The sequence below is a fragment of the Pleurodeles waltl genome, chromosome 3_1 (assembly GCF_031143425.1).
Source record: "Pleurodeles waltl isolate 20211129_DDA chromosome 3_1, aPleWal1.hap1.20221129, whole genome shotgun sequence".
Lineage (NCBI taxonomy): Eukaryota > Metazoa > Chordata > Amphibia > Caudata > Salamandridae > Pleurodeles > Pleurodeles waltl.
Genome location: NC_090440.1, coordinates 1626723203 through 1626735473, shown reverse-complemented (window position 1 = coordinate 1626735473; position 12271 = coordinate 1626723203). Strand labels below are relative to the sequence as shown.

General features: G+C 46.1%; 1 protein-coding gene across 1 annotated transcript in view; it reads right to left on the bottom strand.

Annotated features, from left to right (window-relative positions):
- The window catches only part of NOSTRIN (nitric oxide synthase trafficking), a 554795-nt gene that overhangs the window by 75979 nt on the left and 466545 nt on the right, over positions 1 to 12271 (bottom strand). The window contains exon 14 of the mRNA XM_069221364.1: positions 6195 to 6441. Within this exon, the coding sequence (XP_069077465.1) occupies positions 6195 to 6441 (247 nt within the window). The remainder of the gene's footprint in view (positions 1 to 6194; positions 6442 to 12271) is intronic.

Genomic DNA, 12271 nt, shown 5'->3' with positions numbered 1-12271 from the left:
CAGTTGTTAGACCTGACAGCCCTAGGTCTGTTGACCCCAGGGTGGTCCCCTTTCCCCAACCTTTTGCCCATCTCCTCCACTTTTCTGAACTCATTTTTGCTGATATTAGGACTCTGTGTTCTTTACCACTGATAATCAGTGTAAAGTGCTTGTGTTCTCTCCCTTAAACATGATAAAATTGGCGTACCCCCAATTAACATATTTACTATACTTGTAAGTCCCTTGTAAGTTCCTTGTAAGTCCCTAGTATAGTGGTACCATGCATACCCTGGACCTGTAAATTAAATGTTACTAGTGGGCTTGCAGCAGTTATTGTGCCAGCCACTTATGTAGCCCCTTATTTATGTCTGAGGCCTGTCATTGCGGAGCCTCTGTGTGCAGTTTTATACTTCCATGTTCACTTTTCAAAACAACCTATTTGCCAGGCCTTCCCTTTTTGTACATATGAGTCACCCCTAAGGTAGGCTCTGGACAACCCAGAGGGCAAGGTGCAATGTATTTAAAATGATGGACATGTACTCATAAATATTACATTTCACTGTGGTGAAAAAATCTTAAACTCGTTTTTCACTACTACAAGGTCTATCTCGCCTACAGGATAACATTGGGATTACCCTAATACATTTTATACATGTAATTCCCAATTTTGAAGATAATGGGGGTGATTCCAACCTTGGCGGGCGGCTACCGCCATATGGCCGGCATGCGGCCACAATAACGCGGACCCCATTCCAACATTCCCGCTGGGCCGGCGGGTGCTAACCAAGTTAGCGCCCGCCGGCCCAGCGGGAATGAGGGCGCAACACAGGAGCCGGCTCCGAATGGAGCCGGCGGTGTTGTGGCCGTGCGACGGGTGCAGTTGCACCCGTCGCGCTTTTCACTGTCTGCTATGCAGACAGTGAAAAGCTGGCCGGGGCCCTGTTAGGGGACCCCTGCACTGCCCATGCCAGTGGCATGGGCATTGCAGGGGCCACCAGGGGCCCCAGGACACCCCTTACCGCCAGCCTCTTCCTGGCGGTGAAAACCGCCAGAAACAGGCTGGCGGTAAGGGGGTCATAATCCCCAGGGCAGCGCTGTCCTGGCGGATTATCCCAGCCGGGGCAAAAACGGCGGAAAACCGCCAGCCCCGTCGGGGCGACCGCGGCTTTACCGCCGCAGTCAGAATGGGGATTGAAGAACCGCCAGCCTGTTGGCGGTGCTTCCGTCATTCTGGCCCTGGCGGTCCAAGACCGCCAGGGTCAGAATGACCCCCATAGACTTTTTTAATTAGGTGTCTTTGGAATCAGAATGTAAAATCCAAACTTATGGTGAATTCGGATTTTGAATTGCAATTCTGAAAATGCCACTTTTAGAAAACTGACATTTTCTTACTTTATCCATTTGGTGCCTGTTCTCGAACACGTCTGCGATTAGAAATAGCTGGCCTTTGTGTGATCCTTCAAACAGACACACACAGTGGAAGCTTAGATGTGACTTTGTTGGCCATCCTGGCAGGATAGGAGGGAGGAGCTGGATCCTGCCTCACTTACACCAGGATAGGCTGTGTCCTATCCCCACAAAAGGGGCTACATATCTCCCAGTAGTAAGTCTGGAGCCAGGGCATGAAGGTCAGGTCCTCTGTGTAATTCAAAGACCTGTCTTTGAAGTCTCCCTCTCTTCAGAGTCCCAACTTGGTAAAGTACTGGACCTCAGACACCACCACTTCAGTATACTTCTGGACCAGTGAATACTCTGCCACGAAGAACGACTGCTGTGCTTCTGAGGGACTGCCACTCTGCTAGACTGCTACTTTGCTGGAATTCTGTCTTGCTGTGCTGCCCTTGTGCCTGCTGTTACCATTCCAGGGTGAGAAGGACTTGAATCCAGAGTAACTCCAAGGGCTAGCTGGCTGGCCTCCTGTTGTGATGTCTCAGTGACATAAAAGACTTCCAGCCACCTTGCTTCTGCACCTGAACTCTTCCACCTGTTCGTCTGCCCTGCCAATTAGTGCCATCCCATTCCTAGGCCCTTGGAAATGCCCCCAAGATGTTTTCTTAGTGAAACCAACACATCCTCTGCTGAGAGATGCATCCTGGAGCAGAAATGACACATCTCCTCAGCTGAGCAGCGCATCCTTGAGCAGATCTGATGCTTTGCTGCTGTTGTGTGGATTGCACCCATAGCCACAGACTTGCATCACTGCCGCATACCGCATCTTGGGTTTGATGTATCGCCTTCATAACCCCCACTGTGCAATGGTTTTCCAGGAGTAAGCTCCTCACATCTCCTGTTAATGGCAGCCTTGATGCCGAAACTCCACATTTCAGCTTCACGGCTCATCGGAACTGATGCATCGTCTAGACTGCGCAGCGCATCTTTGACACTGGCCTTTGCATCTTAAGCCCCGTTGACAGGATCCTTTACATCAATGCAGCAGGACTTTGCAATACAGCCTCTCTGCATCCCGGAACTGACACATCACCTCAGCGTGGCATATTTTTTATGTGGATCCATGCAATGCTCTGCAACCGGGAGTCAATCTTCTTTGGTTCAGTGTGCCTAACTTGGTCCCTGTAGCCATCCTGTGATCTATCGAATCTGCCTGGAGTTTTGACTGTCCCCGTCCAACCCAAACAGATAGCCCCAAAAGTGCTTCTTAATTCTTGGGGCTATTTTTACCTAAAACTTTGAAGTTCAATGTCTCCAGTTCTACTTATTTGGTTTTTGTGGTCTTTGGCCTTGTTTTATTTTTTAAATTCAGGTCTATTTTTCTATCATGGTCTGCGATCTTTTTATGTGGTATTTTCACTGTTTTACTGGGAAGAGTTGCACCAATATTTTACACATTGTCTCTAAGTTAAGCCTGACTGCTCTGTGCCAAGCACCCAGAGGGTGAGGAAAGGTTAATTTACCTTACCCTGACTAGGATTATGTTTACTGCTTGCCCATGGCTTGCATCCCAGTCAACCAACAACCTGATTTTTAACAACAGTGTATTCTGTTTTGGACAGGGTTTTGCCATGAAAGTCATCCTTATACTCCACAGTATGCAGTTTTATGTAGTGGCATTGTGTGGCCCTTTGAATTATTACATGATATGCAGTAGTGGCATCTGGTGGGGATGTCTTAGCAGGATACGGTCTAGGTCTGTGTAGTCCTGTGGGGCTACCTCATAATCCCAAAACATACCATCTCCATCTTGTGGGCTAAAGGGTTCAATATAAGGATCCTGTGGATAATTGGGACTGCTTTTGTCGGAGTCAAAAGAAAGACAATGTGATGGTGGCAGTAGTGTAGAAGGAGGAGGAAGTATTGATGGTAATGGTGGTAATGGTGTGGCACTCATGGCTGAGTGTCTAGCCCCATCGGGCTTGATGGTGTGGAAGAGACACGTTCTGGTTCTGCCTCAAAGGAAAGCTGGCACTCCTTAGAGATGAGAATGAGTCCTGGAGCCAGGAATTTGGCAAGTATCTTACCTGTATCTGCATGAATGATGATCTTCTTTTTTTGCCCACATTGTCAGAGAATTTCTCTAAGATACACTCCTCTGTGGTATCAGATCTCAGCAATTGAGAGGGGCTTCAGCACCATCATCTATGCCAGTTGTGGTGGAGGTTTCACTATCCACTTTGGCTCACAGTGCAATTTCACTACAGCTTGGGGCATGATTTCTATGCTGGGTGCTGCTTTCTGGGACCTCTGTGCCGAACAGGCATCACACAATGGCGTGGTTTGGTGCCCTTGGGTGGGACCTTAATCAGTGTTGACCCAACCTTTTGAGTCTGGTGCACTCGAGCTGGAGGTGTGTGACCTGTAGGTTTGTACCATTTCTGGGTCTACTCCGGGTTTAATGGCCAGCTCCTGTGGTAGCAGTACTTTGCCTTGGCCAGTGCACACTTATGGGCTCAAGACGTTTCAGCTCAGTAGATTCATGTGGCGCCTACTTCATCAGGTGGGTTGTGTTAAACCATCAGACTGAGGCATCACCAACAAGAATTTTCTCTGCATTTTGTGGTAGGCCCACCTCGTTTTCCTCCAGTACTTTAGTGTTTTCTTGCAGTGGAAGAGGAAGCAGGCCTTGCAGGATGTCTAGAATGGCTTGATGAGAGGCAGAGGTTGCACACCTCATGATTTTGACTCCAGGGGTATTTTGCTTCCACCTGTTACAAAAGTGGGCTGGAGTATGTTCCATAACACTGCCCTATAGATATTCTTTAGGAATCCTCAGCGAACTCCTGGGAGGATGGCGGGCTCGAAGCCACAATGCATCATAGTGTCCTGGTCCTTAGCTGTTGTGTCCATAGTTTTTACCAAATGAACGGAAGCTTTTGTCAACACAATAGTGTTGCTCCCGTTGTAGGGTGGGAAGAGCAAGCCAATGGACCCATGAAGGAATGGAGAACTAAGACCTGGTGCATATTAATGTTTCGTCCTCTGAGCAGCGTTATCAGCAACAGCGCAATAACTGAAGAAAACAATGAGGTTGAGTCAGTGTTCTGGTGTATTGTAGGTCATGTTTTGAGTCTCAACAGGTCTTGTGACTCAAACCTCTTCAAAGAAAAGCAAGCTGCAAATGTCCGGGCCCACTACTAGACTGCAGGAGTATGCAGAACATGTGAATCTACAGCCTCACATGCCATGTATCTGCCTTAACCTGCAATGGGGAAATCACCTCTAAAACCTCAAAGGGTGTCTTTTGGACAATTACCTCACAAAGTATTGTCTCTGATGGGCACTTTTAGAGATGCAATGTGAATCCTGCTTTTAGTTTTCCTCCTTTGGTACTGAAGAAAAACGTTCATCTTCACCACAGAAGTTGACTCAGCAAAAGCAAATTGCTTCTAAAAAGTTGCAAAACTCAGTGAGGTCAGAGTCCTGTGTAATGGGTGTCCTAGGAGCTTTTTTCTTGGATTCTTAATAAAAAGCAACAGCCCACCTGGGTTACTTAGGCAACAGAGGACCATGCCTTTCTTTAAGACCAGCAGCAACAACGTGTTTTATCATTTTCTGCAATTGCAAAAATGTCTGTGGTTTAGACTATTTGCAAGCTTTCTTCTCTTCGCTTTTTGTGTTTTTGATGTAAAACTGTCTGTGGCCAAGGGTATTCCCAGTCTTGGACCACTTGCTCGTTCCTCCACAGAATCCAGGTTATACTTCAATAGCAAGGCCCAGTAAGGCCCCAAAATGGTCAGGCTAGAGTTTCTATCAGATGCACCGTTCCCATGAGAAGCAGTGTGAGTACTGACTTAAAGTGGGTATTTGTCTAGAGTGCCACATGGGTGGAAAACAATGGTTTAGAAGAGTACCCAGAAGGATTTCCAGTGATTTACATTATTTGCAAACACTCCTAATATGTTCGAAAAAAACAACACATGTTACTTGCTCAGCAAGACTGCTAAATAAGAATGGGCAGATACTTTATGTATCGGTCACTTGCCATGGTCACAAAACATCACAGGCCCCCTTCAGGTCTCAAAGACCACCACCACCAGAGAAACAGGGACTGGCTGTGGCCGTTAACATTCAAAATGGACCATCAAGAAAAGTCGTAGCCCCAACTGCTCTGCAGGCATGCGCCTATGTAAGTGATATGAAAAATAGAATGCACAGCTGAAAGCTATAGCTTCGGAGGCTGACCAAAAACTGTTGCAACCAGAGTTAAAAAAGCCCTTTCGCTGTCTAGAGCACAGTCGCGAGGGTTCGACCACAACCGGTATGTAAGATTAACCCTAAGGAGAACGCTATAGACAGAACCTCCGTAGTCAAGATGTCCATCCTAAGCAAACAACGCGACAGAAAAAGAAACAAACAGAAAGTGATATAATGGGGAAGCATTCCTTTCTGGATCGAGGGACGTGAAGCAGTGGTGTAAGGCAAAATAATGGGCCCCGTGCAGAATGTGATGAGGGGTCCATAAGCCTCTCATATCTCACATATATTCTTTGACCTTGGGATGAATGGACGCCCCCTTAAAAGAGGGTAGGAGCCCCCCCAGCGCCATAAGGGCTCCAGCGGCCTGCATTACCCCCTGACATATAGACAAGGTGATAGGCCACTGTCGTCAAAAGCAGTGTATTTCTGAAGTGCTAAAAGTTGAATCGGTTGAGTGAAAAAATGCACGAATGATTTGCCTTCTTGGGCAATCAGAAGTGATGCATGCGTGCTGTAGTTCTCTATGACGAGTAATGTTTATCTGCTTTTGTAATGCCACTTACTATCTGTCTGCGGCATATCTTCAACATTGTTGAATTCTGAAGAATAAGCTGCCGCAGCACCTGTTGCTGTCACGCTTCTTGTAGAACTTGTTGTACCAGTCGCCGAACTTCGCTTGGAGCTATGCTTTGTAAAGCGCAGGCTGCCTGAGGTTTTCGCTGAGTCTGAAGAAGATGCTACACTCACGGACCGCTGTAATCTCTTCATCCGAATGGGACGGGATATCTGCACTGCAGAATGGCGGTATCCCTGTTGAAATAAGAGAAAAACTGTAAACGTCCCTCACTGAAAATGCACTGTAATGAATGTGTGCTGGAATACCAATAATTTTTGTACACTACATTATTATTCGATTTGTATTATTATGCTGTGTCTTATGAAAACTCCTGATGGGGATTTTGGTATAAACATCGGGCCATAGCACAGCTTTTTTGAAAAATGAGATTGCTCCAATTTCATAGTCTGTAAACAGTGCTGGATTTGGACTTCAGGAATCCGTATATTGGGGGTCAAGGTGTGGCAGAGGAAAGGGGTTGGTTTCGTGAGGGGAGGAGCTTGAAAAGCAGAGTATAGCACAGTGACAGCCGCTGCAAATTTCAAGGTGGGGGGAGGGGAGTGGGATGAGAGGGGAATTAAAGATAACATTTTTAAAAACTTACCTCTTCCTGTCACTGCCGTCTCCTGCTGCCTCGCTCGTTACTCCTCTTCTTCTGGTGTTCCAGCATTCACTGGCACACCAGCACTGGCTCCCAAGCAATCCTGGCACTGCTTTCATTCTAAACCTAGCATGAAAGCAGTGTCAGGGTTGGTCTGAATGGCTTGGATTGCTGCTCACACACAACCCTGGGGTATGTGCAGTTTCTCCAACCGGGCTGTTCAACACAGCAGGGCTGGGGAAACCTAAGTGTGCATGTGTGTTTGGCTGGCCTGAGAAGGACAGCCAAACACGTGCACACTTAGGTACACTCTCTCCTCACCCCCCCCCCCCATGGCCAAACCCACTCCTCGCTGAGCCAGCAGCTGAAAGACAAAATGATAATTAAATATTTTTTTATCTTTCAGCACTTGGCTTAGCCAGGGGTGCGATGTTCCTTTGCCATTGCGAAGGAGCCACCTCTAGTCTAGCAGTCAACTTATGCATTTATTCTAAGAAAAGCAACAAAGAAATTGGCACAAGGACATATGTGACAGTAAATCAGTTCTTATTTATCTAATTGATCACAAAGAGGATACATTTTAAAATATCTGCAAGAGTTAAGACACCTGCTGCATAGATTGTTGTCTGACCAGCAACTTGGAGAGGATTATAATAGTGGTAAAATAACTCTAGTTGCTAATACATTTCAGAGATAATTGTGTCCTCTGTCCACTCACGGTTTTGACTCCTAAAGTAGCATAGAGAGATAATGTATCTGCTGCGAAGCACATCATGTAACATACAGATCGATTTGCACTATTTTTAAATAGCTAAGTGGGCTTCATAGGTTGGAGGCAAAATGTAAGACATGAGATCAGATCCTTATAGATTTTTCTCAATTTGATGTTATTCTTAGATTGCAAAGAAGGGTTCCTTTGGTAAATAACAAAGTATTGTTTGTGCAGACAGCCACAATCACTGTGTTATGTTTTACATTCTGATTTTGTGTTTCTCCCGACCATTCACTCTTAACATAATGTCTACATGTATGGATGATATGTGGTTCCTACACCTTGTAAATCTCATTGCCTTATGTAACATTTCCTGTACATTGATTTACAAAGTTCTATGATTTATTGTACCTCTATGTGTGATGTAAAGCGCCCAGGTACCCTACACTGGAATAAGCAGTGCTAGAAAACAATTAATTAAAACAATGATAGGTGCCATTTAAATCAATATTTGTGTAATTACTCATACAGGCAGAACAATCTTGCATTCTCATGGTGCAAGCACATCTCTTACACAGAGGGTCGAACAAAGTGAAAAATTTGCTTCTAATAGTTTCTCTAAAGTAGTCATAAGAAACTATGCACTGTAATTTCCTTCCATTGCATTGGTGTCTAGGAATTAGGCTTCAGCTGGCTTCCAGCCAGGGTGATACTTGAATAAAACTAGGGCTGATGGTCTTCTTAACCTGGGCTTTGTTTTGAGCCCAGGTGGATTTTAAAATAGGAAAGCTCCCTCGCTGCCTGCCAGTTCCTTCTCTAAAGGGGATACAGAAAATATCCAGGGGGTGCTGAATTATGCCCAGTGGGACAAATTACACCAGGACAAATTCACCATGTTTCTTTGGTTTGGCCTGATCCAAGATCTGGCCCCAAAAAAGCTACTGGAATCGAGATCTGGTGGGATCCTTCTATTTTCCAGCACTGCCTGTCCATGAACTGAAACGATCTCACATAGCTTTTCCATGGACAATTGTGCAGTCAGTTGTGATGCAATCATTTGTGTTTCAAACACTTGTATACAAGGTGGTCACAGCTCCTCTGCCTATATGCAGCCTAACTCACATATGCAAAAGATGTTTGTCAGCAATTTGTATTCCTTTTTTGTATTTTCTGAGAGGAGAATTAGCTTCCTGGTTTTGTATTATTAGTTTTTGTCTTTGTCTACTCTGTTGTTCCTAAATCTTGTATGACATGATTTTCATTTTTTTCCTTTTCTGTCTTTTTAGGAGCTGCCTGTAAAGTGCTTGAGAAATCTCTTGTATGAAAAAAAAGTAAAATGGCCTTAGAGCACACTCATTACGTACCATTACTTACCACAGTCTGGCTTCCACGTAATTCATGTTTCCTTGACCCTTGTTGGACAGCACCTCCTCCTCTCCTCAGCTTCCTCCTTAGGCTTCATGTGTGTCCCTGCCATGGAGCATGTACCAAGTACAGCTTCCTGTTTGAGCCTGTGCACATGCAGAGGTACTTTTTTACTTTGTAGATTATAATGGCAAAAGATGCCTGAAACTTGAGCCTGGATGGTGGAAACACAATTTCATCAAGCTCTCCTGGAGGGAGAAACATTTTATTATTTTTAGCTACCCTACCATTAATAATGCACCCATTTAACAATGAAAGTGAGAGCTCTTGACAGGGCAGGAGCAAGAAGAACACTGTGCAGATTTACAGAAAATTGACACAATAGTCACTTAGTTTAAAAGCACAAGAGCTTTGCTTTCTATTAATAACACCAGCTACATTAACAATTAAGCATGGTATCAAATTTGACCAAGTTTAGGCCGATGCTTTATCTAAGTTTTTCTCCTCCCTGCAAAAGAGCACTGGAAATGTAATATAATCTTTTAATAAGTAACGCCCAAGGGGTTGTTGGTACAGTATCAAGATCAAGGGTGCAACTAACACATGAAGGCTGAGATTTTCAAAACTGTCACGCAATGCAGTGCAGCAGCCAAAAATGCTGTGCTGTGTTGTGTGACAGCGAGAGAGCACTAGAGCACCAAATACATAGAGACATGACTCTCTCCTCCCCCTCCATAGCTCTGGTGCATATTTTAGTTGCCATGCACTACTTACAAACCTTTGCACCATAGTGCAAGGGAGTGCACATAAGTCTAAAATAAGTTTGTGTTACACCTGACAGCCTTAGGGTGGTAATCTCTAACTTTTTGCATGCCTCCCTCCACTTTTTAGACACAGTTTTTGCTGGTTTTAGGACTCTGTACACTTTACCACTGCTAACCAGTGCTAAAGTGCAAATGCTCTCTCCCTTTAAACATGGTAACATTGGATCATACCCAATGGGACTGTTTAATTTACTTATAAGTCCCTAGCAGAGTGCACTATATGTGCCCAGGGCCTGTAGATTAAATGCTACTAGTGGACCTGCAGCACTAATTGTGCCACACACTTAAGTAGCCCCTTAACCTTGTCTCAGGCCTTCCATTGCAAGGCCTGTGTGTGCAGTTTCACTGCCAATTCGACTTGGCATTTAAAAGTACTTGCCAAGCCTAAAACTCCCATTTTCCTACATATAAGATATCCCTAAGGTATGCCCTAGTAACCCATAGGGCAGGGTGCTGTGTAGGCAAAAGGCAGGACATGTACTTATGTAGTTTACATGTCCTGGTATTGTAAAACTCCTAAATTCGTTTTTACACAGCTGTGAGGCCTGCTCCCTTCATAGGCTAGCATTGGGGCTACCCTCATACATTGTTTGAGTGGTAGCTGCTGACCTGAAAGGAGTAGGAAGGTCCTATTTAGTAAGGCCAGAATGGTGATATAAAATCCTGCTGACTGGTGAAGTTGGATTTAATATTATTATTTTAGAAATGCTGCTTTTAGAAAGTGAGCATTTCTCTGCACTTAAATCTTTCTGTGCCTTACAATTCACGTCTGGCTGGGTTTAGTTAACAGCTCCTCGTGCATTCACTCAGACACACCCAAAACACAGGATACTCAGCCTCACTTGCATACATCTGCATTTTGAATGGGTCTTCCTGGGCTGGGAGGGTGGAGGGCCTGCCTTCACACAAAGGACTGCCACACCCCCTACTGGGACCCTGGCAGACAGCATTAAACTGAAAGGGGACCTGGTGCACTTCTAAGCAACTCTTTCAAGTCTCCCACACTTCAAAGGCACATTTGGGTATGTAAACAGGGCCTCTGTCCCTACCAACTCAGACACTTCCTGGAGAAGAAGCTTGTACCAGAACCTGCATCCTGCCACGAAGAACTGCCTGGCTGCCCAAAGGACTCACCTGACTGCTTTCTGTGAAGGACTGCTGCCTTGCTGCCCTGCTGCCTTGCTGCTCTCTGGCTGTGGTGAAGAAGTGCTCTCCAAGGGCTTGGATAGAGCTTGCCTCCTATTCCCTGAAGTCTCAGGACCAAAAAGACTTCATCTCTTCAAGAAGGACTCCTTGTGCAGTGAAATTCGACACACAGCCTGACAGAAATGACACACAGCCTGCACGGCGGTGAAAATTTCACCGCACGCTGAACGGGAACGACGCAGCCCAACATCGCAATGAGAAGATCGATGCAGCGCCAGCATAACGACCGGAAATTCAAGGCATGGACCACTGGATTGACGCACATCCGAGCCAGAACGACGCAGCCCGACTTCCAGAGAGGTATCGACGCAGTGCCTGCCGCGCAGGAGAAAATTCAACGCAATGCACTGGCTTGACGCAGCTCCTGTGACTTTGTCCTGCCAGTGCAGGAAATCCATGCACCGTCCCCGGGGCGTCTGAAAACCCTGCAACCCAAAGAGGATCCACGGCGAGAGCCGGAAATCGACGCACAGCCATCCCTGCATGAAAACTAAATGACGCATCACTGTATGCGGCCTGAGAAATCGGCACCCACCCCTTTGCTTCCACGCTTCTCCTCCTCCGCTGTGCTTTGCAAAGATTTTTCAATCTGGTACTTTGTGGTTGAAAGAGACTTTGTTTGCTTTGAAAAGACTTAAGACACTTTGGGGGTCATTCCAACCCTGGCGGTCGGTGTTAAAGCGGCGGCCAACCCGCCAACAGGCAGGCGGTAAACAAAAAGGAATTCTGACCCTGGCGGGAACCGCCAACACAGACCGCCACTTTAACACTCCGACCGCCACAGCGGGACAAACAAACAGCGCGGCGGTCACCGCCAACAGGCAGGCGGCAGACAATGTACCGCCCACCCTATCACAACTCACCAATCCGCCACCTTTTCCGGGGCAGGAGCCCCGCCGATAAAAACACGGCGGAAACAGACTACGAACGGGAAAACGCTCACCTCTATACACTCCACGAGGAATCTGGACAGCATGGAACCCGAATTAAACATCCTACCAGCTATTGTCTACCTGCTCTTCTACCAGGAGCACGAACGCCGGCGCAGACGACAACGGTGAGTACTGCACCTACGACACAGGGGAGGGGGGAGGAGACGACCCCCCCAACCCCCCCCCCAAATCCCTACACACCAATGCAGAGCAACAAGTCAGAGTGACACCCCCCAAACCCCCCGGAATAATGCAAAGACAAAATAAAATGATCATTAAAATTGAAGTATATAATAGCATTTTTGAAGTTAAGTGAAATATGAAATATATAAATAAAATATAATACAACATGAACAATATATACATAGCTCAAAAGTCCGGCAC